The sequence below is a fragment of the Lepisosteus platostomus genome, chromosome 5, assembly GCF_059453375.1.
Source record: "Lepisosteus platostomus isolate fLepPlt1 chromosome 5, fLepPlt1.hap1, whole genome shotgun sequence".
Lineage (NCBI taxonomy): Eukaryota > Metazoa > Chordata > Actinopteri > Semionotiformes > Lepisosteidae > Lepisosteus > Lepisosteus platostomus.
The window spans coordinates 4,908,889-4,935,142 of NC_142615.1; the positions used below are offsets into that span (position 1 = coordinate 4,908,889).

Sequence of the window (26,254 nt, forward strand, 5' to 3'; positions counted from 1 at the left end):
CAGAAGTCTCATTACAGTACAATCAGCGCGCAGTTTTACTGAGCCTCCGTGAGTTCGGGGGCTACAAGCACGATTTCAACAAATATCCAGATACATATATTTATATATTGATCAAGATCGAACGACCGCCGCTTGAGTTGGGATCTAAACCGACCCCGTTGATTAACTAGAATTGATCGCGTTCAGTGGACGACCGAAGATCATCCCACCCGAATAACTGCATTCTTATTATTCAAAGCTGTCGAACTCCAAAAAAAAAAAAAAAACACTTCGCAAAAAAAGGTACAACAGCACAAGCCGAAACTGGGCTGCTTCGGAGAAAACACCGCCAAAAATAAAAAGAAATCCCAAAATAGGTTATCAACGGAGAATCTATCGCAGTATGACTGTGCAGACTCTTCAGATAAACAGGTTTGGGCGTGTGCACCGCAATTATTAACGTTTCCTGGAACTCCCCTCAAAAAATGGTAGCTTTCTGACAAAGACCCTCAAATTCTGTCCCTTGTCGCAAACTCACCTGCACTGTTGTTCTGTCGTTCATATGTCGATATGAACGACAGAACAACGCTTCATCCACACGAACTACGAAAATACAGGAAGACCGAATCTGTTCGGTTGTTTTTTTTTTGTGTTATAATGGAAAGTTATTGAGGAAAAAAAAAGCGTTTTATCCTCAAAAATGTCGTTTAGGGACAGAGCTGTGCTGCAGAGGCAGCCGGATACTTACAACACAGTGTGAGAGCACCCCACCTCGTCAAGGGCACGGGGTGTTTTAATCATGTTTCTCTCTACTGCTTGAAGAAGGGAGTGTGAGAAACTATTTTATTAACTGCTCTTCTTCGTTGAAAGCAAAAACCCATCAGGAACGGAAAATGACTGTTTCACCTGTCCCTGAAGTGCTGCGTCAGCTTAACAAAACGATCTAAAACAAGGTGCTCTCCCTGCTTGCTTTTGAATCAGCTTTCACTTCTCTGCACAGACGGGTGACGGCTTTTTCCCCAATATTGCGATATGAATCCAGACCTCACTGGGGAAAGGCTTTTCTTCGAGAAAATTCCACTACAGTTTTTTAAAACACAGTGTAATTACACGCAAACGTACCTATTGACGCACGCCCATGGCGAAACTAGCCGGACAACGAACCGACGCTGAGATACCGAGTAGCAAAAAAAAAAATCCCAAACAACTAACGAATAGAAAATCAGAATGATTGATCGACGAGACTCCAGTGACATCCATCTCTATACGAGAAACGGTCCGCGTTTGTTTGTAGTGCGACACCTAGTGGCCTTGGGTGCTTCTGCTCTAAGCTCACTAGGAGATCAAACGCTTTTCCCCAAATGTCCCAAGAGGATACAGAACTGGCATGTGAAACCAGTAGATCTTGACAGAAGACTAGTGTTCTGACTCAAATATTCGGCAATGCCGTACTGTGAGGTGAATTTGAAAACGATAGTGCCATGCATTATTGAATTAAAAAAAAACAACTTTGAATGTAAAATTCAGTGTTTGACATCATTTCCAGTGTTGTTTGTAGCTTTAGAAAGTAGACAGCTCACATTTGCCAGCAAGACTTTTTTCCTATCTTTCATATTGACAGTTGAGTTAATGCCCTGAAGTAATAATTGATAATAAGAATTGCTTACACTTCTATAGCGCTTTTCTGGACACTCCACTCAAAGCGCTTTACAGGTCATGGGGAATCCCACTACCGCCACCAGTGTGCAGCCCCCACCTGGATGATGCGACGGCAGCCATAGTGCGCCAGAACGCTCCCCACACACCAGCTCTCAGTGGGGAGGAGAGCAGAGGGATGGAGCCAGTTCAGAGAGGGGGGTTATTAGGAGGCCATGATTGGTAAGGGCCAATGGGAAATTTGGCTAGGACACTGGGGTTACACCCCTACTCTTTTCGAGAGACGCCCTGGGATTTGCCGTCGCATCATCCAGGTGGGGGCTGCACACTGGTGGCAGAGTGGGATTCCCCCTGACCTGTACAGCACTTTGAGTGGAGTGTCCGGAAAAGCGCTATATAAGTGTAAGCAATTATCATTTTATAATTATTATTATTACTCAAACTATCACCATTTTGTTTGGGGTTTCTCATTAAAAAGGACATAGTTTCCATTAACGCAGGAGCTGTATCACTTGGACCTGAACTCTTTGTGTAATGTTTGCATTGCACCCTGTAGTAGCGTCTTGTTACATCGGCACTGTGCTTAATTTGAACTCTGAATCGGATACGCAAATCGGATAAGCACTCATTGCTGATAATGTTTTTTTTTTCCTATTAATTTTAACCTCTTAGGAGGGGAGTCTGAGATAGAGACGTTCAGTCATTTTTTTTAACCTATTAATTTTAAACTATTAGGGGGGGGGAGTCTGAGGTAGAGACGCTCGGTCATGATCTTCCTTCTAATGTACAGTATGTCTGGAGGACCTCGGAGTAAAAGTGCGTCATTATATTTTACAGTATAATACGTGTAATACCGGAAGTAGTACCAATCCGGCAAAGAATCGCTGAGTTTTCACTAGGGCACCACGTGTTATCGTCCCTGCTAGAAACTGGAGAATTGCTTTTGATTCAGTGGGGTTTTGCACAAGCGTCTGCAGCAACCGATGCAGATAAACGGTAGATACAGAATCCTTATCTCCGTAACAGTCTGTCCGTGAGGTGAATTATCCCCACACAAAATACATGCCAAGGTCTGGGTGAGACAGTATCCTGACACCACACCCATATTCCACCTCCCCCAGTTCAGTGAACGTTTTAGCTTGGGAAGTCATTTACGGACACGTGCCTCTCGGGTAGTCCACTTTAAGGTTGTTGTTGTTGTTGTGGTTTTTTAATTTGATCGGATTAAAAATGCCGTTTTGGGTCCTTTTAATCTGGGGCAGTTTGTGGTTTTCGTCCGCCGTCGACTCGCCGCACAAGATGTCCGAGTTCCAGACAAAGGGTAGGTATGCAATTTAAACTTTAAACTTCTCGGGTTCAGCAATGCCGCATGCTTATGGCCACACTCGGGTGTACCGTCGGCGATCAGAGTAAAGGAAGCTGTTTTTGTCACACGTGTTTTCCCCTCTTTGCTAAATCCAACTGATATTAAAGTTAGTGTTGTTGGTTTTTTTTTCCTGTACGCGAACTTGTCAGTTACACGGTTACAAAAGACGAGCTGCAATGAGATTTCGCTTATAAAGAGGGATTCTTAAGTTTTTGATTTAATCAAGATTTTTTTTTCCTCTAAAGTTAAACGGGTTGTAATAATTTTTTTCACGTTCTTAAAAATATAAAAAATATTTGGTACCGTCTATAAATTATAAAGAAAGATTTGTAAAAAAAATTTTCATTCGGTCAATATTTTTTTTGTATTTAAAAGTATTTCAGGACAGTTTCTCTTGTTTCGTGTCAGTGAGGTAGAGACGGGAGAAAGCTCAGTAACGGGTATCTAAAATCGTGGAGTATTGTGCCAATCAGACCATCGGACTTCACAAAAGCACAGGAGAAATTGAACGAAAAAAAAAACCTTGAATTGGTCTTAGACGGAAAATATTCTGGGCGCTAGGACTAGGACCGAATCGTCGTTATTCCTCACAAAATTAGTTTTATGAAACAGCGTTTTTAAATCATGTGCTAAGTCACCTTTATGATCTGCTGCCCAGTTGGAATTCGTGCGATATATACTGTATATAGCTCTTACGTCCACTGAAACATCAGCCATACATTTCAAATTAAACAATAGTGTAATCACCGTTACAATAAAAAAAAGTTAGAGAAAAAACCATACCTCAAGCGAAAAAAAAAAGTTAACGAAATCAAGCATTTTCTAACGACAGCATTAACTCACCCTGGAGAGAGAGAATTCTTGACCACGATTTTTTCTCTCCGGTTTAAAAGAACTTTTTTTTTAAAAAAAAAAATCCTCAAACATCGACGTGTTATGTTCAAACCTCGCCGAGCCATTTTATTTTTAAATGTTGCGTGTCGGGCTGAACAGTGGTTATCGTCTTGAAACCTCACGGCCGCGGGTTCAAATCTGTGTGAAGTTTATGCGCTCTCGCTGTCAGTAGATAGGTCATTTCTTGACAGGCTGAAGTTTTGCGGGTTTTGTTTTTTAGACTATGCTAACAATTCCCGTTCTTTTCCAGATTCCTGTGTCGGCAAAGCACAAAAAAAGTCGCTCTCCCTGCCGCCTGTACAAACATGAGAGTAATGCCCGGCAGAATATTAGGGTAGGAGAGACGTAATAAGTAGACATCTTTCAACGAGATCGTGCATTTGTAAGGTGTATGAAGTAAACAAACAACAAAAAAAAGGCTACAAAGTTTTACTGATTCAAAACAGGACGCCAGATTAGAGAACACCCCCAAAACGGAAGGTATTTCTAACTAGTATTCATTAGTAGTTCAGGTGGGTAGCTGCGTCAGCATGCGTAGGCTGCAAAGGAACAAGTAATAGGTTTATTCCATGCTGAAAAAAAGAAGAAAGAGAACACAACGTTTCGGCCGTGGAGCCTTCTTCAGGTGTGAAGAAGGCTCCACGGCCGAAACGTTGTGTTCTCTTTCTTCTTTTTTTCAGCATGGAATAAACCTATTACTTGTTCCTTAGTATTCCTTAGGATTAACAATAACGTTGAAGAATCACAGGAGGGGGTAAGATTTGGAGCCAGCAGGCCTGAGCATTTCAGCGTGTTTTGGGTGGTTTCCTGCGTCTGAACAGATTTATTTTATTTATTTTTTCATTAAATCGCCGGCTGGGAACAAGGGAGTCGACAGACAAGGGTTTATAAAGAGTCACAGGGCGCCATTTCTCCAGCTGAGCGCCCGCCTTCCCCAATTGGCGAGTTTGGACACGGGCTCTCTGAAGAAGTCAGTAAAATGAAGGGCGACGGGGAGTGTCCTGTCATGTTCAATGGATTTATTTTTTTACTGTCTTCTGTCTTTCATTTTGTTACCTCCTCCCCTCTGCTGACAGTGCTTGCCACAGGGAAGGTTGTGGCGCTGTCTCATCGAAGTTGTTATTTCTGGAAAAAAAACTCTCTTTGGAGGGCTGGGGGGGAGAGTCGTACTTTTTCAATGACGTTTTTGACCGGGGTGGGGGGTGTCTATATTTCTTTCTCTTTCTCCCCTCCTACCCTTATAATCAAACCACGAAAACTCTTTATTAAAGCGCCTTGCCGAAACCCCCAGGGCGCTGCACGTAGCGATAAAGAAATACAGAAGATAAATTCGTAACATTTAAGGCTGGGCTGGAGTTCTGCCCCTCTTAAGTTCACGGGCTCCCTCCCACGTCTCACAAAGAGGCAAGCTTGTCCAGACACCCACAGCTGGGTTTTGGTGGCAACAGCTCTCCTAGACTTGCTGAGAGTCTCTCCTTTTGGCAACACAAGATCTGGCTCCTGACTTTTGAGGCTCGACACGGAGCTGGCTCCGTGAGACATCTCTGAAGGCCTCCGTGTGTTTACACTCCCCCGCCCGTAGGCTCGGTGCCCTCGGAGCGCCGAACCCAGGACAAAATGGCGGCGTTTCGGCGACCGTGCCCCTTTTCGCTACGCCTCGGAAAACGACCCTCGTCGAAACCGAACTCCAAACCCGACTTTCGACGAGGGCCTGTGTCCCGAGTCGTTTCCTACATTCTGTACCTCCGTTTTCGCCTATGTTGTTTGCTTTTCTTTGAAAATTTTGTTTTTGTCTTGCTCGCTGTCGCTATGTATCGAGTCCTCGGGTTTGCCGCAGCAGTAAAAGTTCTTGTTGTTAAAAGGACAGGCAAACAGAGGAAAAAAGAATAAAGCATTCCCCCATATTAATATTATCATTGTTATTAATGACAACAATAATAATTGCTATTGTTAGCTAAATAATTATAAGATGCGGTGTCTTGTTGGCGGCACCTGTAAAAGTAAATTCTCAAAGCGCTTTATAGGAAAAGTAAAAAAAAAAAGTTCAAAACAAACAAAAACGGTAACAAAGAGATACAATTAGCGCAAAGAAGCCGAGTAGAAGATGATGGGACACTGTCACTAGTTAAATAACAGCCTTTTTAAAGATGATCATTTATAATGCACCTTCGTAAACCCAAGGACACTGTACCCCGTGAGACAAAGAAAGTAAAGAAAAAAATACCGGGAAAAAAATATCTTTCTCCTCCCTACACTGATCCTAAACACTGCTGTCTCAGTCCTAGGCTGTACTCCTCGCTAACCTACGAATGCTGCTGAAGGTAGCTATACAACCACATTATTAAGTTTGCAGAGGATGCCACAGTTTAGATAAGATCACTTTATTGGCCCTATGCAGTTTCTTGCATTAAGAATTTGTCTTTTCGCAGACCCCAGCTTGCTCTCCATGAGACACACAGACTGGGAGAGAAGCTGGGGGTCAGGGCAGAGGGTCACCCATTTATACGGCGCCCCTGGAGCAGCTGGGGTGAAGGGCCTCGCTCAGGGGGCCCCAACAGAGTAGGATTCCTCTGCCGGCTGCGGGATTTGAACCGGCAAACCCTTCCAGGCACAGGGGCAGATCCTGAGCCACAGAGCAGTACTGCCACGTGGGAACGAGATGTACTACAAAGGGTTGTGGCAGCGGCACAGAGGATCATGGGATGCGATTGACCATCCGTCGTCGGTGAGGTCCACACCATCCGCTGTCACGATAAAGCCCAGTCCATCCTTCTGGATCCCAACCACCCCCGGCCACAAACTGTTCCCCCCCCCCCGCGTCATGGCACGGACCACCAGACTCAAGATCAGCTTCTATCCCCCTGCAGTGCCCATCCTCAACAGCTCACTGCCGGGCCTCAGACTCAGTATACACTACTGTATACACTTTCTTGCAGGTGTTTTTTTTCCCCCTTCGCTACGACGTATGTATTGTTCCGATTTCTTATTATTAGGTTCGTAATGTACTGCCCATGTCTTAAGAGATCCATGCAAATAAGAATTGTAATTTACATACAGCACAGCCATCTCACCCTGCAGCTCTCAACTGGCAGCCCCCCCCACTGAAGCTCAGCAGGTGTGAGCCTGGTCAGTACCCGGAGGGGGAGACCTCCTGGGAAAAACTAAGGTTGCCGCTGGGAGAGGTGTTAGTGGGGCCAGCAGGGGGCGCTCACCCTGCGGTCTGTGTGGGTCCTAATGCCCCGGTATAGTGACGGGGGACGCTGGGCTGTAACGGCCGCTGACTGTCGGGTGAGACGTCAAACCGAGGTCCTGACTCTCAGTGGTCATGACAGATCCCCGGGCGTTTCTTGAGAAGAGCTTATCCCAGTGTCCGGGCCAAATTCCACCCCCCCCCCCCCCTCTGGCCCTTACTGTGGCCTCCAAATTGTCCCCATGTGTGATTGGCTTGCACTGGCCCTGCGATGGACTGACGTCCCACCCAGGTGGTAGCCTGCCACGCGCTCGTCGCTGGCCGGGTAGGCTCCTGCTTCCCGCTACACCGGCTGGTCTCAAGTGGTGGGGCAGATGACATGACACGACATGTACATACGGCAATAACCTCCCTGTTACCCCCCCCCTCTCCACAGGCAGTCTGACGCTGTGCTACGGCCACCCCCTGAAGCTCCCCTTACCCCCCGGCAGCCAGGAGGTCGAGATCAGAACGGCGGGCCTCAACGCCACCCTCCGCCTGGCCAGGCTGCGGCCGGGCTGCGGGTTCGAAGTGCGGGACGGGGCGCTACTGAGACGCAGCTTGACGTGGGCGGACGCCGGGCTGTACACGGTCTGGGCGCGGGACGACCGGGGTTTGAGGACCACGCGGGTGGAAGTCAAGGGTGAGGCTGGGGCCGCGTTGGCGAAATGAACCGATTTCGCTGCTGTTAACCCACCCCTGGGATGACAACTGTTAAGGACCCAGGGCTTAAAGGCCCGTGCCTGTGGGCCTTCCATCCAGTTCAGAGCCAGCAGCCATATCACCCTGCAACTCCCAACTGGCAGCCCCCCCCACTGGAGCTCAGCAGGTGTGAGCCTGGTCAGTACCTGGAGGGGAGACTCCTGGGAAAAACTAAGGTTGCTGCTGGAAGAGGTGTTAGTGGGGCCAGCAGGGGGCGCTCTCACCCTGCGGTCCATGTGGGTCCTAATGCCCCAGTATAGTGACGGGGGACACTGGACTGTAAACAGGCGCCGTCCTTCGGATGAGATGTAAAACCGAGGTCCTGACTCTCTGTGGTCATTAAAAATCCCAGGGTGTTTCTCGAAAAGAGTAGGGGTGTAACCCCGGTGTCCTGGCCAAATTTCCCATTGGCCCTTACCCATCATGGCCTGCTAATAACCCCCCTCTCTGAACTGGCTTCATCACTCTGCTCTCCTCCCCACTGAGAGCTGGTGTGTGGGGAGCGTTCTGGCGCACTATGGCTGCCGTCGCATCATCCAGGTGGGGGCTGCACACTGGTGGCGGTAGTGGGATTCCCCCTGACCTGTAAAGCGCTTTGAGTGGAGTGTCCTGAAAAAGCACTGAACTAGTGTAAGCAATTAAAGGAGAACTGCCCTACTATTTTTATGTTTCGGGGTTTGAAAAAATCAGCACTGATGAGCTCATTTCACACAACAATAAAAGCGAGATGTGCACAGTACCTTGTAAAACCTCAAATTTACATCACAAAACAGACTGAATCTCCAGAGACAGATTACAGTGTGACACTGTAAGCAAGCAGGATTGTGGATCCGTCTCTTTGAATCCTATCGGAATCCTGCTCTCAACTTCCTGACGGTTGTGCTGATAAATACTACCTACTCCTTAACTCCTTAACTCCTACTCCATATCTGTGGTGAAATGTCTGCTGCACCACCTGTATTATTACATCCGTCATTACGGGGACTAGGGTGCAGGAAGGGCCTCTTCACGTCGCGGTTCTGTGGCGAGACCAGGGGCTTGCGGCAGTGCAGCGACTTACAGCGCTTTCACGATTTTTAAATCCACAAGTTCCAAAGGTGTACGTTTTTTCTATACCATCAATTAATTTATTTTGCGAGCAAGATTTAATAACTTGTCAGCAGATGGGACTGGTCACGCTGGACGTAACGCCAATCCATCATAGGGAACACAAACACAAACAGCCAATCTTCCTTAAATTGGCCAAGTTTTCCCAGAAGCCAATTCACCAATGTATATTTGGACTGGGGGAGGAAACTCCCATGAACACTGGGAGACCACTCAAACTCCACACAGACAGCACCCACGGTCCCACCTGCTTTTTTGCAATTTAGTTTGTTTATTTCTTCCAGGTTGTACGGTCAACGTCACCCTGCAGCCTGGCGCCAACCTGTCCGTCCCCCTCTACGCCGCCACGGAGGTGGAGGTGCTGTTTGAGCCCGTGGGGGAGGGGAACGTGACCGCCGTTTATGCGATGGAGAGAGGCCAGGCTGTCTGTCACCAGCAGTACTGTCGGCGCATCCTGGTCGATGACGAGACCCTGACTCTGGCGGGGGTGACCCGAGCTGACCAGGGCGAATACAGAGTGAAAGACACACGGACCAACTTCGTCCTGAGCCGCGTCATAGTCACCGTCCAAGGTAAGAGGACCCTACTGTTGGGGAAAAAAACGACCGTAGTGACATTGCGCAATGCGTGAGCAAAATTGAACATCAGAAGATTAGAAAAAGAGTGGTACACTTGGATATAATAATAATAATAATAATAATAATTGCTTACACTTATATAGCGCTTTTCTGGACACTCCACTCAAAGCGCTGTACAGGTCATGGGGAATCCCACTACCACCACCAGTGTGCAGCCCCCACCTGGATGATGCGACGGCAGCCATAGTGCGCCAGAACGCTCCCCACACAGCAGCTCTCAGTGGGGAGGAGAGCAGAGTGATGAAGCCAGTTCAGAGAGGGGGGTTATTAGGAGGCCATGATGGGTGAGGGCCAATGGGAAATTTGGCCAGGACGCCGGGTTACACCCCTACTCTTTTCGAGAAATGCTCTGGGATTTTTAATGACCACAGAGAGTCAGGACCTCGGTTTTACGTCTCATCCGAAGGACGGCACCTGTTTACGGTATAGTGTCCCCGTCACTATACTGGGGCATTAGGACCCACACAGACCGCAGGGTGAGCGCCCCCTGCTGGCCCCACTAACACCTCTTCCAGCAGCAGCCTTAGTTTTTCCCAGGAGTCTCCCCTCCAGGTACTGACCAGGCTCACACCTGCTGAGCTCCAGTGGGGGGGGCTGCCAGTTGTGATTGCAGAGTGATATGGCTGCTGGCATTGAATTAGTACATAACTCCGAATCTTGCCATCTTTTTCAAAGTTCAATTTGCATGCATGATCGCCAATTCATTCCTAAAATGTTCAAGATTGTGTCCAAGTCTACAGTAAAGGTAATGCTCTAAGGATTTCGAGCAGGGAGCTGCGTCAGCCTGCGTAGGCTGAAAAGGAACAGCTTAAGGCTTATTCCACGCTGACAAGAAAATAATAAGGACACCAATGTGCAGGACCCACCTGGCAGAATGCTTCTCTATAATAATAATTCTCAATAATAATTATATTATCGCTTATACTTATATAGCGCTTTTCTGGACACTCCACTCAAAGCGCTTTACAGGTAATGGGGAATCCCACTACCGCCACCAGTGTGCAGCCCCACCTGGATGATGCGACGGCAGCCATAGTGCGCCAGAACGCTCCCCACACACCAGCTCTCAGTGGGGAGGAGAGCAGAGGGATGAAGCCAGTTCAGAGAGGGGGGGTTATTAGGAGGCCGTGATGGGTAAAGGTCAGGGTGGGGAGATCTAGGGTCCTCATTTGTCATTCTGTGTGGATCTGTCCACTATATAACCGGTTCTCATTACTGCGGCGGCAGGAAGGTTGCCATGGAGATGACTTTGGAGAGCAGCAGTGGGAACCCTAACACGCTGTAGGCCCGACTTGTCTCTCCGTCTTTCCAGAAGAGTCTCCGGCGCCTGAGCGTGGACCAGCCGATCGGCGCCAGCACCTAGGGGTCCTTCTGCTATTTTTCCCACCACCCGTGCTCCTGGGCGCCTTCTACGTAATGAAGACGCTGCGAAACGGCAGACGGCGGGCGCAAGGTGGCGAACTCCGCAATTCCACTGGAGAGGGCTCGTTTCAACAGGGCAGGCCCAGTCTCTGATCGTGTTTACCACAGCGTCCGCCATTTCAAGAACACTGTGAACTGTAGGTTATGTAGGTCGTTTTATTTCACTAAGTTTCCTTTGTTTTTTGGTTTGTTTTTTTTTAAAAGGTGCTTTGTTATTTCTCATTTTCATACGTCTCCTATGGTCCTCATGCTTTTCCCTCATTTCTATTGATTTCTTTTTCAAGCAACCGTTGAGGTTGTATGACTGCATTTTCCCTAATTTTAAGATTGTATTTTTTTCCCCCACTTGGTTTGGAAAAGCGCTTTCAGCTGCTATCTGTACGAAAGGTGCTCAATAATTAATAATAATAATAATAATAATACTAAACTTTTTTTAGAATGAAGTGTTTGTATGTCTGGATATATCGATACCATAGAGTCTGTAAGATCCGCCTACTTCTCTGACCTCATCGAAAATCACCATAACAACCCCCAGACATCTCTTCTCCACCAGCCTGCTCAAGCCAAACTGCCCCACCACCTTACCTGCCTCATCGCAACTTTGCAACACATTCTTAAATTTCTTTAGCTCCAGGATCGACAACATCCGGCATCACATTCTCTCCACTGGGCCTATCATTTCCATACCTCCTCCCTCCTTCTCCAACGTTTCTGGTTCCCTTCTCTCCAGCTTCTCCCCTCTTGACTCTGCATCCCTCAGTAAACTGGTTTCACACATGAAATCCACCCCCTCTCTATTAGATCCCATTCCCACCACTTTATTTCAGTGCTGTTTCTCTTCTCTCTGTCCCATTGTCCTCAATATTTTACATGAATCCTTGAGCACTGGCGTTGTACCAACAGGCCTCAAAACTGCTGCCATTACCCCCATGCCAGAAAAGCCTAACATGGCTCTGGACAACCGAAACAATTTTCGCCCCATCTCCAACTTACCCTTTCTTGCTAAAATCCTAGAACGTGCTGTCACACTTCAGTTGCATAACCACCTCATGACAAACAACCTTTTCGAACCCCTCCAATCTGGCTTCCATCAACTTCACAGCACAGAAACTGCCCTGGTCAAAGTCACTAACGATCTGCTAATAGCTTCTGATTCTGGTTCTCTTTCTAAAATCATCCTTCTTGATCTCAGTGCTGCTTTTGACACTGTTGACCATGACATCTGACTTTCTCGTCTTGAGACTGTGTTTGGAGTTTCCGACGCTGCTCTCAAATGGCTCAAATCTTACCTCACTGATCGCTGTCACTTTGTCTTTCTTGATGGTTATAGGTCTGAAATTGGTCTTGTTAAGTCTGGTGTTCCTCAGGGCTCAATACTGGGTCCCCAACTTTTCAGCATTTACATATTCCTACTTGGTCAGCTTTTAAGATCACATGGCCTCAGCTATCATTTCTACGCTGATGATACTCAAATATACATCCATTCCAAACCTGACACAAATAGAATAGACAGCCACATCAAATTACATCTCTGACATAAGAATTGTGACCATTCTGAAGTCATGGTTATTGGCACCCCCCCATCAACTTCGTAAAGCCAATCCTGTAACCCTATCTGTAGATGGTTCTGTACTTGAGCTTCAGTCTAAAATTGAAAAACCTTAGGGATATTTGATTCTGGCTAAACATTCGACCCACATGTGCAGCATATTGTTAAAACATCTTTCACCTCAGAAACATCACTAGACTACGCCCTGTGTTATCACTAACTGTGGCTGAAAAGCTGCTCAACACATTTGTCTATCCCGAATTGACTACTGTAATGCTCTACTCGCTGGGGTATCTAAATCCACATTGACCCAAGTGCAGTATGTGCAAAATTCGGCGGCCAGACTCCCGACCAGGTCTAGTGCAAGTGATCACATTACTCCTATCCTGGAGTCCCTGCACTGGCTTCCGGTCAAGTTTTGTGTCAACTTCAAAATCCTCCTGCTCACCTATAAGACTCTGCATGGCTTGGCGCCTCAGTACCTGTCTGAGCTATCATCGCCCTACTCCCCACCTCGCAATCTTTGCTCTTCTAATTCTGCCCTCCTTTCTGTCCCCCCAAGCCCATCTACACTCTAGGGGTGACAGGACCTTCTCCTGTTGTGCCCCCCAAGCTCTGGATATCAGAGAGTCACCTTCTCCAAACTCCTTCAAATGCAGACTCAAAACATTGTCCTTTAGAAGAGCCTTTACTGAACTGGTTCTGTTCTTTACCTCTCAGCTCCTACTGTATTTAGCATCTGCTGTCTCTTCTGCATGTTCTCATAGTGTTCATCTTGTGTATTTTTAATTGTTTATTTTTAATTGTTGTTGTCATTCTGCGAAGCCACCTTTAAAGGTGCTATATAAAATAAAGTTTATTATTATGAGTTGTATTAAATTCTTCAACTTTTCTTGAATAAAATACTTCGAAACGCTGGGGCCATGTCTTGTCATGCACACTATAAAAATTAGTTGTTTTTTTTACAGCTCAGTGGTAACTTTTTGAACCCTTGTCCTGCCTGCTATTTTAGTGAGCTGCCAGCAGGTGGCATAACAGACAACTGCGATGAGTGTCGGTCATATGAAAGGCAGACTCTGCCTTCTTGTGAAAAAATAGCAGTTTTAGATAAGCCACCACTTTTTCCAACAACTTGAAATCAATACAGGCTTGCTGGAGGGGTTACTGGAGTCTATCCCAGCAAGCAACACCCTGCCCTGAATGGGATGCCAGTCTGTCTCGGTACCTGGAGGGGAGACCTCCTGGGAAAAACTAAGGTTGCTGCTGGGAGAGGTGTTAGTGGGGCCAGCAGGGGGCGCTCACCCTGCGGTCCATGTGGGTCCTCATGCCCCACGGGGACTCTAGACTGTAAACAGGCACAGTCCTTCGGATGAGACGTAAAACCGAGGTCCTGACTCTCTGTGGTCATTAAAAATCCCAGGGCGTTTCTCGAAAAGAGTAGGGGTGTAACCCCGGCGTCCTGGCCAAATTTCCCATTGGCCCTCACCAATCATGGCCTCCTAATAACCCCCCTCTCTGAACTGGCTTCATCCCTCTGCTCTCCTCCCCACTGAGAGCTGCTGTGTGGGGAGTGTACTGGTGCACTATGGCTGCCGTCGCATCATCCAGGTGGGGGCTGCGCACTGGTGGCGGTAGTGGGATTCCCCATGACCTGTAAAGTGCTTTGAGTGGAGTGTCCAGAAAAGCTCTATATAAGTGTAAGCAATTATTATTATTATTATTATTATTATTATGAAATGCATTTGCTACGTCCTGCTGGGGTTAAAATATGTCATACAGAAATACAAGCTTGGAAATGTGTAACTAAATGACATTCAAGCAAAACAGATGGGCACAACGTTCCTGTATGGTTATTTATTCATTTAAAGCCCCATTTTGGATAGTTTCAATGCCTCGAGAAAAGTATATGTCCTTTCCTGGAATACAAAATGACAGAACGATGCCTGCAACAGGTGGCCATCTTGGCTCAGGGCCACACCGCACGGCCTGCGTTTTGAGCCCAAATGGTGTCTGTCTCACTTCACAAAACCCCTTTTTACCTCATGACAAGAAGGCGTTAGTAGGTGTGGGGTCTTTTTTGTGTGGGTGTGAATTTCTGTCTTGATACTCTGTGATATCGAGATGAGCTCCTTAAGGCATCCTAGAGATCACATCATGGTATAAATCCACAGTGAGCCCCTATAGGGGTCCTATAGATCACAGCTAGGGTATCCATCCAAGGTGAGCCCCTATAGGGATCCTATAGATCACAGCTGGGGTATCCATCCAAGGTGAGCCCCTATAGGGATCCTATAGATCACAGCCAGGGTATCAATCAATACTGTGGTACTTTCAATCTGTAGGCACAGACAAGTCTATAGGCCCTTGAAATGTCTTCATCTCCAGTAGGAAGCCCTGTCCTGTTCTCCTTCAAAAGAGAAAAGAAGATCGAAAACAAAGAGAGAACGTAACGCAACAGAATGTTTTTGTAATGCAATACAGTAAAGTGAACTCTTACGTATAGTATCCACACTGTGCACTGTGGTGTAGATCGATACGGTGTAGCAGATTGCAATGATGTTTTCCCCCAAAACCCTTCTGTAAAACAGTAGTGCAATTTGCTACAGTGTGTTAATTTACACAGTGTAACAGAGCACACTGCCACACAGTACAATACTGCTTGAGAGAGTACAGTGAAGTATAATAAGCAGTAGCCCCCTGCAATACATATAATATACAGGTTGGAAATCCCTTATCCGAAATTCCAAACTCTGAAAAACTCCGAAATCCGCAACTTTCCAGCTCAAAGGGATTGTCATCGATGACGTACCCTCTCCCTCAAGTTTCTCGGACCCGATGTAGTTGTAATGTCTGGGGCTGCATTTATCTTCAAGTTTGTAAGCAGCGCTCATCATGTTTCGGTTTGGTTTTCTTGTACAGTTAGTACAAAACGTTATTTTTACGCGAGATCTGAATCTCCCCTCCATGTATGAGTGTAACGTGACTAGTGTCATTACTGTTACCTGTACTTGTACTTGTATATTACTTTAAAAATAAAATGCTTTACATGACTTTTTTCAGTTTTCATTTTATTTACCTGTAATCATATTCGATGCTTTGTTTTTGTATGATAAAAAATAAAAGACAAATGGCGTACGTGTACTGTAACCTTTTAATCAAAACATGACATCGTAGGTGGAGACCGATATCTTACCTTTCTGATGGTGTTATGTTTAAAACATTATTAAAAATGTATACAAAACTACATTCAGGGTATATGTATAAGCTATATTATGAAATGGAAATGGATATCGTCTTTCGACTTTGGCCCCATCCCCAAGCTGTCCCATTTCATAGATGCAAATATAAAAATATTCCGAAATCCAAAACAATCCGAAATCCGCAACACGTCCGGTCCCAGGAATTTCGGATAAGGGATTCTCGACCTGTAGTATAGTATAGAATATAGATAGAAGGAAGTAGTGCACTCTAAAGAAGGCATGTAAGCTACTATAGCCCAGAATATTGAGCCTAGTTAGATACTGGTCAGAGTAGAGAGAAGCAGGTGTGAAAATGAAAGGTATGACATACGAGCAAGACACAAGACAGTTTGCCATCAAGAACAGGTCGATTGGCTCATCTCCCTCATTTGGTAGCATGTAGCTAATTGATCTGCAGCTCTCATTCACAGCTGGTTCTTGAAATAGGTTACTAGTGGGGTCCTAGTACAGATCCCTGTGGTACTCCCCTCATTTCAGTCCAGCATAACAAGGTGCAGATGAGTCTGTACGGCACATTGTAATAAGCTGTAGTATAGTGACATTTAACGCAGAAGGGCATTCCCCAAGAAAGCAGACCCCTGACAGAAATAAGGAAGAGCAGGGGTCCTAGTAGAGATCCCTGTGGAACTCCCCTCATTACAGTCTCACATAACAAGGTGCAGATGAGTGTCATTCTGTACAGCACATTGTAATAAGCTGTAGTATAGTGACATTTAACGCAGAAGGGCATTCCCCAAGAAAGCAGACCCCTGACAGAAATAAGGAAGAGCAGGGGTCCTAGTAGAGATCCCTGTGGAACTCCCCTCATTACAGTCTCACATAACAAGGTGCAGATGAGTGTCATTCTGTACAGCACATTGTAATAAGCTGTAGTATAGTGACATTTAACGCAGAAGGGCATTCCCCAAGAAAGCAGACCCCTGACAGAAATAAGGCAGAGCAGGGGTCCTAGTAGAGATCCCTGTGGTACTCCCCTCATTACAGTCTAGCATAACACTGTTGAGTGTCATTCTGTACGGCAGATTAAAATACACTGCTGGATAGTAACATTTAATGCAGAAGGGCATCAGAATGCAGATCCCTGACAGAAATAAGGAAGAGCAGGATTTTGTCTAATTTCTTACCCGTGCCTTTTTCTGGTTGCTCTGACAGCTGCAACTGTGGCCAAGAGGTACACCAGAGCTACCAGCCCCACTCCGGAGTACATCAGACCTGTCTCACTGCCCTCTGAGAGAGAGAGAGAGAGAGAGAGAGAGAGAGAGAGAGAGAGAAAGAGAGACTGCTCTAGTGACAGTGCGACGCCGAGACCGAATCGTAATGTTACTGTGTGTCATCCATGAGCTGGGGAAGCTTGCAGAAAATGGGACCGTAGATGTTGGCAGAACAAGACTTCCAGCGCAGGCTGATTGTACAATAACACAACGAAATGCATATATAATAAGAACTGAATTTAATAATTGCTTACACTTCTATAGCGCTTTTCTGGACTCTCCCCTCAGAGCTTTTTACAGGTCATGGGGAATCCCACTACCACCACCAGTGTGCAGCCCCACCTGGATGATGCGACGGCAGCAATAGTGCGCCAGAACGCTCCCCACACAGCAGCTCTCAGTGGGGAGGAGAGCAGAGGGATGAAGCCAGTTCAGAGAGGGGGGTTATTAGGAGGCCATGATTGGTAAGGGCCCATTGGGAAATGTGGCCAGGACGCCGGGGTTACACCCCTACTCTTTTCGAGAAACGCCCTGGGATTTTTAATGACCACAGAGAGTCAGGACCTCGGTTTTACGTCTCATCCGAAGGACGGCGCCTTTTTACAGTCCAGTGTCCCCCGTCACTCTACTGGGGCATTAGGACCCACACAGGTTGCAGGGTGAGCGCCCCCTGCTGGCCCCACTCACACCTCTCCCAGCAGCAACCTTAGTTTTTTCTAGGAGTCTCCCCTCCAGGTACTGACCAGGCTCACACCTGCTGAGCTCCAGTGGGGGGGGGGGGCTGCCAGTTGTGGGTTGCAGGGCGATATGGCTGCTGCCCATATGTATGTACAGCATTAGCTAATGCAGTTTGAAAAATGGGTAACCTCTGTCCGCTGGGAAATGAATGATATCCTCCTACTTTTGATTGCTGAAGACAATGTGAAGCGACAGGGCTCGGCTGAAACAAAACACAAAGAACCGTGGGCAGCCAATTCCGGAAACGCGCCACTTTCTGGCCTTAGAAACGAAGTAGGTTACAAAGTTCCAAAAGTAAGTTTGTAAGTTACAAAACAAGAGGAAGAAATTTCGGCCCATCTAAGACAACTGGTAGTTGGCAGCGAATGAATCCCCACATCTGATCCAGCCATTTTGCAAAGGGAAGCGAGGATATCGGATTCGCCAACGTCGCTGGACAGCCCGTTTCCCACAATTCCCGGAAGGACGCTAAGCTGGCTCGAAGCGTGGGGTGGATTTCACAGCTCCGTCGGTCCAGGGCCGCTCGTTCAGGCCTTATGGTGGGACACCTCTACCAGACAGCCGCCATCAAACTCAAATACCGGACCCCCGCGCCGATACCTCACCTTGCAGGGCGAGGGTGACGTCCCAGGAGCTCCCGTCATTGACCACACACTGGTACAGCCCCTGGTCCTCCGCGCTGAGGTTCCCCAGGAGGAGAGACAAGTTCCCCGGGGAGCTGGGGTGGGAGACCGTCGCCCGGCCGGCGTAGGCGGGGCTGACCCTCACACCGGCGCCGTCGTAGCGCAGGATCTCCGTCCGCGCCTGGCGGCGGTGGAGCGTCCAGGCGAAGCTCGAGATCTCGGGGTGGGCGTTGGTGCAAGAGCAGCCCAGGAGGACCGAGTCCCCCCGCCGTCCTGTGATCTCCGCGGGAGCAGAGGCCGAAATGGCACAGCCTGAAGAAGAGCAGGCACACTCGCTTTCCTAAGAGGTCCCCGTCCGAAGCCTTTGACTTTTCCTTGTTCTATTGGTTTTTCCCATGACCGCGGTTTTGTTGTCCGTTTTCTAACCACTTGATCTGGTTACGGGGCTGCGGGGGAGTTGGAGCCTAGCCTGACAAGTGACGGGTAGGAGGCGGGATACACCCCGGGTGGGACGCCAGTTTATCACAGGGCAGACACACGCAGACACAGACACAGGACACTCACTGGGCACTCACACAGGGGACACACAGGCCACTGACAGGAATCTCACAGGATACACACAGAGTACACTTGCACAGGACACACACACAGGACATTCACAGACACACATACAGGACACACACACACAGGACACTGACAGGAATCTCACAGGATACACCCAGAGGACATTTGCACAGGACACTCACACACAGGACACTGACAGGAATCTCAGGATACACACAGAGGACACTTGCACAGGACATACACACAGGACACTCACACACAGGACACTGACAGGAATCTCACAGGATACACAGAGAGGACACACACACACACGAATCTCACAGGACACACACAGAGGACACTTGCACAGGATACACACAGAGGACACTTGCACAGGATACACACAGAGGACACTTACACAGGATACACACAGAGGACATTCACAGACTCACGCACAGGACACACACAGACACAGGACACACACAGACACAGGACACTGACAGGAATCTCACAGGATACACACAGAGGACACTTGCACAGGATACTCACACAGGACACTCACACACAGGACACTCACAGAGGACACTCACACACAGGACACTCACAGAGGACACTCACAGAGGACACTCACTGGGAGTGTGGAACAAGCTACTCAGCCACAAGTTGAAGGAAGCAGCTGGAAAAGATCCACTGCTCATGACAGGAGGCACTTCTATACCCAAAGGGTGGCAGGGGTGTGGAACAAGACACTCGGCCATGTGGTTGAAGCGGATAATGTGGCTACATAAAAATAGATCAATTAACTAAAAAAAAAGTGGCAAAAACAGGTTAGTATAATTAAACGGCCTCCTCTCGTGTGTAACCCCTGTTATGGTCTGAATCGAGCAGTACGTTACCTAGCACCCGGAGTTTCACAAGCGCCTCGTTGTTCCAGGGGTCACGACAACGGTACAGCCCCTGATCCCGCACGGTGAGATTCCGGATGAGGAGGGAGAGGTTTCCGGGGCTGGCGGAGTAAAACACCGCCACCCTCTCTTCGTAGGAGGAGTTGACGCGCAGGCCCGCCCCATCGCGGCGCAGGAGGGGCCGCCCCCAGACGTCCCACGCGAAGCTGTCGGTCGCGGGCTGTGCGTCCGTGCAGGCGCAGGGTAGCAGGGCGGCGCCGCCGGAGTGCGCGACGATCTTCCGACTGCGAACTGTCACGGTGCAGCCTGCAGACAGGAGACAGGCTTCCAGTGACAAAGAGACACCGAAGTGTGCTGTGGAATAATAACTGTCGTCATAATATTAATAAGAACAATACTAGCACTTTCCTGGACACTGCACTCAAAGCATTTTGGGTACAAGGCAGGATACACCCTGGATGGGACGCCAGTCCATCACAGGGCTGACACTCATAGCCCACACACAGTCTGGTGTCCTGTGTGGGTCCCATCCAGGGGTGTACCCTGCCTTGTGCCTGTTGCTTGCCAGAATAATAATAATAATAATAATAATAATAATAATAATAATAATAATAATAATAATAATTGCTTACTCTTATATAGCACTTTTCTGGACACTCCACTCAAAGTGCTTTACAGGTCACGGGGAATCCCACTACCGCCACCAATGTGCAGCCCCACCTGGATGATGTGACGGCAGCAATAGTGCGCCAGAACGCTCCCCACACAGCAGCTCTCAGTGGGGAGGAGAGCAGAGTAATGAAGTCAATCCAGAGATGGGGATTATTAGGAGGCCATGATTGGTAAGGGCCAATGGGAAATGTGGCCAGGACGCCGGGGTTACACCCCTACTCTTTTCGAGAAACGCCCTGGGATTTTCAATGACCACAGAGAGTCAGGACCTCGGTTTTACGTCTCATCCGAAGGACGGCACCTGTTTACAGTATAGTGTCCCCGTCACTATACTGGGGCATCAGGACCCACATGGACCGCAGGGTGAGCTGGCCCCGCTAACACCTCTTCCAGCAGCAACCTTAGTTTTTGCCAGGAGTCTCCCCTCCAGGTACTGACCAGGCTCACACCTGCTGAGCTCCAGTGGGGGCTGCCAGTTGTAAGTTGCAGAGTGATATGGCTGCTGGCAAGAATAGGCTCCCCCCGTGACCCTAAATTGGAGAAAATGGTCAGAAAGAGAGAGAACGGTTTAGCGCGTCACCTTTCACAGTGAGCTTGACAGTCACGGAGCTCGGCGAGCTTCCACAGACACACTTGTACGTCCCGCTGTCTTTGGCGGTGAGGTTGGAGATGAGGAGCGAGAGGTTCCCCGGATTCAAAATCGTCACCCTGTCCTCGTACGAGGGCCGGACGTGCAGGCCTGTCCCGTCATTCCTCACTATCGCCGTGGAGGCGCCGGAAGTGGTGGACAGGCTCCAGGTGCAGCTGTCCGTCTCCGGGAGCGTTTGGGGACAGGGCAGGAGAGCCGATTCTCCCGGGCGCACAGAGATCTTATCCTGTCGATGACGGATTAGGCTACATCCTGCAGGAGGAGACACGGTCAAAAGCCGGGCTTAGAAAGCCAGGATTGGTGATTGTAAAACAGTTGAAGGCAACGTTATGGGACATCCTGAGGCTAAAACTGCTTCACCTAGGTTTTGGTGTTCAATGAACAATTGTTCAGGAGGAGGTCAAGTTCTGATCTCACACTTCACCCCTGCGGCTGGCTCCCTGGCTCATTCCTCGAAAGCGAGGAGAGCTGCGACAACGACTGATCTCTGGGCCGCACTGTCATTTCCTCAGCCTGGCGAGTTCGAAGTACAGAGGATGCTCTCAGGATTGCGATCCACGCGAACGTCTGAAACGATACTGTGTGATAGAACACTTCTGCGCACCCTGCTTCATCAAGTGTCCGCAAGTGCGGCGTGAGCAAACGGCTTTAGGATCTCAGTTTTGTTCCAACAATTTGCTCAGCTGAAAATGAGTGCCGAAAAATCTAAAATAATGGTAATGGAGAGAAGAGGAGATACTAGGACCAATGTTGAGGAGACAAATGGAGGAAAACCGAAACAAGTTGATGGCTTTAAATACTGTACCTTGGATCGAAACTGGTAAAGGGAGGAGAAACACTGGAGGCAGGAAGACAAAGAGTGAAAGCTGGATGGAACAAGTGGAGAGAAATAACTGGAATAATTGGTGACAGGAAAATTCCTAGACAGTTAAAGTGCAAAACGTACAAGACCGTGATTAGACCCGTACTACTGTGTGGAGCTGAATGCTCGGCAGTTGGGAAAGAGGGAAGAGAACTTGAGGAGAAGAACTGAAATGAGGATGTTGAGGCGGATTCTGCAGATTTCAATGAAGGATACGATCAGAAATGAAGAAATCCATAGGTGATGTAGGGTGGTGGAATTTGAGGTGGAAGGTAACAGAGGAAGAGGCAGGCCTAGAAAGAGATGGATAGACTGTGTGAGAAAAGATATGGAGGGATGTGAAGTGAGTGAGAAAGATGTGCTCGACAGAGACCAGTGGAGACGAGCAACCAAAGCAGTCTGGGACTAAGGCTGTGAAAAAGAAGAAGAAGAATTTTCGAAGCTTGCTGCCGACCAGTGAAAATTTCTCGGCACATTAAATCCACTTTTACGTTATTATATTATTATTACGGCTGTGTTACTATTATTACGACCGCATTCCTCGTGCTGGTGCTTCCCTTACACACTTTCTATCCCCAGGACCCTTCTTAACAACTACTCCATCCTGCAGGGGGGCGATCCCTCCATCGGTACCCTTTTTTCCCGAGCGCCCCATCATCTCATACCGCCGGCCACCCAATCGACGTAAACTTCTGGTTCACAGCTCCCTTGACCGCCCTCGGCGATCATCCCCACCAGGCACCTTCGCCCGCGAGAAAACTGGCCGCATCACCTGCGGATACAGATCTAACGACACGCTCCTTCGGGGGCCCCCCTCAGGTCGATTCCGGACCACCTCCAGCAACTGCATCTCCTGCGGAAAAAGCCCAGCTATCTACGGTGGGGAAACCAGCAGGAGACTCTGAGACCCCCGCGGAGAACACGTTTGGGGCCGTGGAGATGAGAGATCGCTCCAAGCCCACAGTTTCTCATTTCACCTCCGACTGACCTCTCGGTCTCTGTGCTCAAGGAAGGGTTCCTCAGCTTCAACAGAAGGACAACAGAAACTAAACTCATCCTGAAACTAGGCTCACACCATCCCCCTCCTCCCAACGACCGACTTGTGTTCGTGTCATCTCTATTCTCATGCAGGTTTTGACTTCACACCTCTCTTCACCCCTCTCCACTTTGCACTTCCTGAGTGGCCTCTCTGCCTCCTCCCCTCTCGCAGCTTTTGGTCTATTTAATCTGCGCTGTCCGCCCTGTCTTTCTCACACCCGAAGAACTCTTTTCAGCCTGGAATAAACCTATTACTTGTTCCTTTGCAGACTACGCATGCTGACGCAGCTCCCCACCTGATTTATTATTATTACACCTACTGCCAGCAGCCATATCAGTCTGCAACTCACAGCTGGCAGCCCCCCCCCACTGAAGCTCAGCAGGTGTGAGCCTGGTCAGTACCTGGAGGGGAGACTCCTGGGGAAAAACTAAGGTTGCTGCTGGAAGAGGTGTTAGTGGGGCCAGCAGGGGGCGCTCTCACCCTGCGGTCTGTGTGGGTCCTGATGCCCCAGTATAGTGACGGGGGACACTGGACTGTAAACAGGCGCCGTCGTTCAGATGAGACGTAGAACCGAGGTCCTGACTCTCTGTGGTCATTAAAAATCTAAGGGCGTTTCTCGAAAAGAGTAGGGGTGTAACCCCGGCGTCCTGGCCAAATTTCCCATTGGCCCTTACCAATCATGGCCTCCTAATAACCCCCCTCTCTGAACTGGCTGAACTGAGAGCTGGTGTGTGGGGAGCGTTCTGGCGCACTATGGCTGCCGTCGCATCATCCAGGTGGGGGCTGCACACTGCTGGCAGTAGTGGGATTCCCCATCACTTGTAAAGCGCCTTGAGTGGAGTGTCCAGAAAAGCGCTCTATAAGTGTAAGCAATTATTATTATTACTTTAACAAGATTAAACGAATGAGACTTTATGCTATTCATTTGTTTTCCCAAATAATTAAAACCTGCCTGTCCAGTCAATTGGCCTTTTACAAGTTTTCACAGTGGTCATACAAACCTTGGATAAAATATTGTACAAACAAGCAATACTGAGATGAGAACAGAAGATGCTATTTACACTTTACATACTCCAGACAATAACGAGAAGCAATAAGAGATTAATGGAATGTCCTGCACTGACTCTCCATAGTTTTGAATAGAGAAGATGAGGGGGATCTTAAATTCTTAATTCCAGTGCTGAATCAACAGTGAAACACCAAACGGAGCACATAAGTAGAAACTATATGGAAGTACATGTAAACCTCGAAAACGGGAAGCACATATGTACACAAAGGGTAGCGGGAGTGTGGAACAAGCTGCCCAGCCACGTGGTTGAAGCTGGCTATACCCTGGCCTCTCTTGAGACACAGCCAGATGAGATTGTCCAGTCAGGACAGGGGGGGGGGGGGGGGCTCGTCTTTACACAAAGGGTGGTAGGAGAATGGAACATGCTGCCCAGCCATATGATTGAGTAGAAGGGATCATTAGATCAATTAGCTTCTAGCAACCAAATAATGGCTGAATGGCTCTCGTTTGTAATTCTTTTTCCGAACGAAACCAGGTCGTGACACAGATCGGAACGGGTACCGTCACGTAGCAGACGCAGTATCGGTCTCAGAACCGATCTTCCGTCCAGCCATTTGCAAAATGGCTTCATCCAAAAATATGGGTCGTGGGGGAGCCCAGCAAGCAACGGGCAGGTGGCAGGATACAGCCTGGGTAGGACACCAGTCCATCGCACACTATATTTCCATCCCCCCCCAAAAAAAGAACAAGTAACAGATGTACTCACCTTCACTGATGCTGCCGACACTGAGAAACAGCAGCAACACTGGTGCTAACCTTTCTGACTCCATTGAAAGATAGGTTATTTTCCGAGGCGGTCCTGTAGCTCTGTTTTTGCCCAGGATCTCAGCAGATGTCTTTCCCCCTCTTTGCTTTTCTTCAACAGCAATCTCTCTTCCTCAGTTGTTTTCAGATCCTCAGTCACAGGGCAGCCTGGTGAAAACCCCCCAAAAGAGATATTTTGTCTTCCTTCTCTGTCACGGCATGCAGGCGTTACAATTCAGTCACGTCTCTGAGGGGGGGGGGGTTTGGGGGGGGGCGTCTGTGGCTGTGGTCACAGGTTCCCGTCACCCAGAAAGCAAGAAGAGCTCTTTTCGTGCATCTCGCAGCGTGACAAACGTCTCTGTGCAGCAGCGCTGGCGATCTCTGTGGTCTGACCTGCTTCCGGTCCAGTAGCTCAGACGACTGTTCTGAATCTCTTGCTCCTTCCGTACTTGATTCTAGAGCTGGGTCGAATTATACCCACCCCCCCCCCCCCACTAACATTCCTGCAATAAAAAGCCGGACATCATCTTAATGGGCGACTTCAATTCATGACCACAATCGGGGGAGGGGGTGGGGGGAAATGCCAGGATTTTAAATCCTCCTGCTCACCGTATTTCCAAAATTCAGCAGCCAGAATCCTGACCAGGTCTAGTGCAAGTGATCACATTACTCCTATCCTGGAGTCCCTGCACTGGCTTCCGGTCAAATTCCGTGTGGACTTTTAAAATCCTCCTGCTCACCTATAGGGCTCTGCGTGGCTGGGCGCCTCAGTACCGGTCTGAGCTATCGTCGCCCTACTCCCCACCTCGCAACCTCCGCTCTTCTGATTCTGCTCTCCTTACTGTCCCCCCCAAGCCCGTCTACACTCTAGGGGTGACAGGGCCTTCTCCTGTTGTGCCCCCCCAAGCTCTGGAACTCTCTGCCCAAGGATATCAGAGAGTCACCTTCTCTAAACTCCTGCCAATCCAGACTCCAAACCCTCTTCTTCAGAAGAGCCTTTACTGAACTGGTTCTGTTCTTCACCCCTCTGCTTCTCTTCGTACCACCATCCACGCTCTCCTCTGTGTGTTGTCATTGTGTTTTATCTTGTGTATTCCTCTTATTTATTATTGTCATCCTGTAAAGCGCTTTGAGAAGCCACCTTTAAAGGCGCTATATAAAATAGTTTATTATTATTAATAATCTGGCAGACAGAAGATTTGTTTTTTGGTGCCTACCGTCGTCGAAATGACTAAGAAAGCTAAAAAATAAAAATCTCCAACTCTTTGCCGCCTGGATAACCTTAAAATGGCCATCGGATTGTCACGATTTGAATCCCTCCTCTTAAGGGCGCCTGATAGCAGGTGATCTTGCTGCTGGTAAATGACTGAGGTCTGCAAACACTGCGACGAACGTCC

The 26,254-nt window shown here is 48.3% G+C and overlaps 2 protein-coding genes across 3 annotated transcripts; one reads left to right on the forward strand and one right to left on the reverse strand.

Moving 5' to 3' along the window:
• The first annotated feature begins 2,770 nt into the window (after positions 1-2,770).
• On the forward strand, positions 2,771-13,458 carry LOC148662620 (uncharacterized). Of its 2 annotated transcripts, none has more exons than XM_088632292.1 (4): positions 2,771-2,956; positions 7,522-7,767; positions 9,218-9,505; positions 10,857-13,458. In XM_088632292.1, exons 1-4 carry the CDS (start codon positions 2,866-2,868, stop codon positions 11,084-11,086), a joined length of 855 nt encoding a protein of 284 aa, XP_088488418.1. In that variant the 5' UTR covers positions 2,771-2,865; the 3' UTR covers positions 11,087-13,458. The 2 variants fall into 2 exon arrangements, with proteins under 2 accessions (XP_088488418.1, XP_088488419.1); XM_088632293.1 differs by having other exon boundaries at positions 2,784-2,956; positions 10,884-13,458.
• An 851-nt stretch (positions 13,459-14,309) lies between these two features.
• LOC148662621 (polymeric immunoglobulin receptor-like) lies at positions 14,310-26,023 on the reverse strand. The gene is made up of 6 exons (XM_088632265.1): positions 24,820-26,023; positions 21,075-21,395; positions 19,814-20,128; positions 18,357-18,686; positions 16,927-17,029; positions 14,310-14,949 (listed from the first exon to the last, which is right to left on the reverse strand). The coding sequence occupies exons 1-6, from the start codon at positions 24,881-24,883 to the stop codon at positions 14,874-14,876; spliced, it is 1,209 nt and encodes a 402-aa protein (XP_088488391.1). The 5' UTR covers positions 24,884-26,023; the 3' UTR covers positions 14,310-14,873.
• Between the last annotated feature and the right edge of the window lie 231 nt (positions 26,024-26,254).

Coding starts and splice junctions, on each gene's coding strand:
- LOC148662620 (XM_088632292.1), top strand. CDS start 2,866: ATGCCGTTTTGGGTCCTTTTAATCTGGGGCAGTTTGTGGTTTTCGTCC. Junction 7,768..9,217: donor CACGCGGGTGGAAGTCAAGG/GTGAGGCTGGGG, acceptor TATTTCTTCCAG/GTTGTACGGTCAACGTCACC. Junction 9,506..10,856: donor CGTCATAGTCACCGTCCAAG/GTAAGAGGACCC, acceptor AACACGCTGTAG/GCCCGACTTGTCTCTCCGTC.
- LOC148662621 (XM_088632265.1), bottom strand. CDS start 24,883: ATGGAGTCAGAAAGGTTAGCACCAGTGTTGCTGCTGTTTCTCAGTGTC. Junction 20,129..21,074: donor TGTCAAGCTCACTGTGAAAG/GTGACGCGCTAA, acceptor TCCTGTCTGCAG/GCTGCACCGTGACAGTTCGC. Junction 14,950..16,926: donor GCAACCAGAAAAAGGCACGG/GTAAGAAATTAG, acceptor TCTCTTTTGAAG/GAGAACAGGACAGGGCTTCC.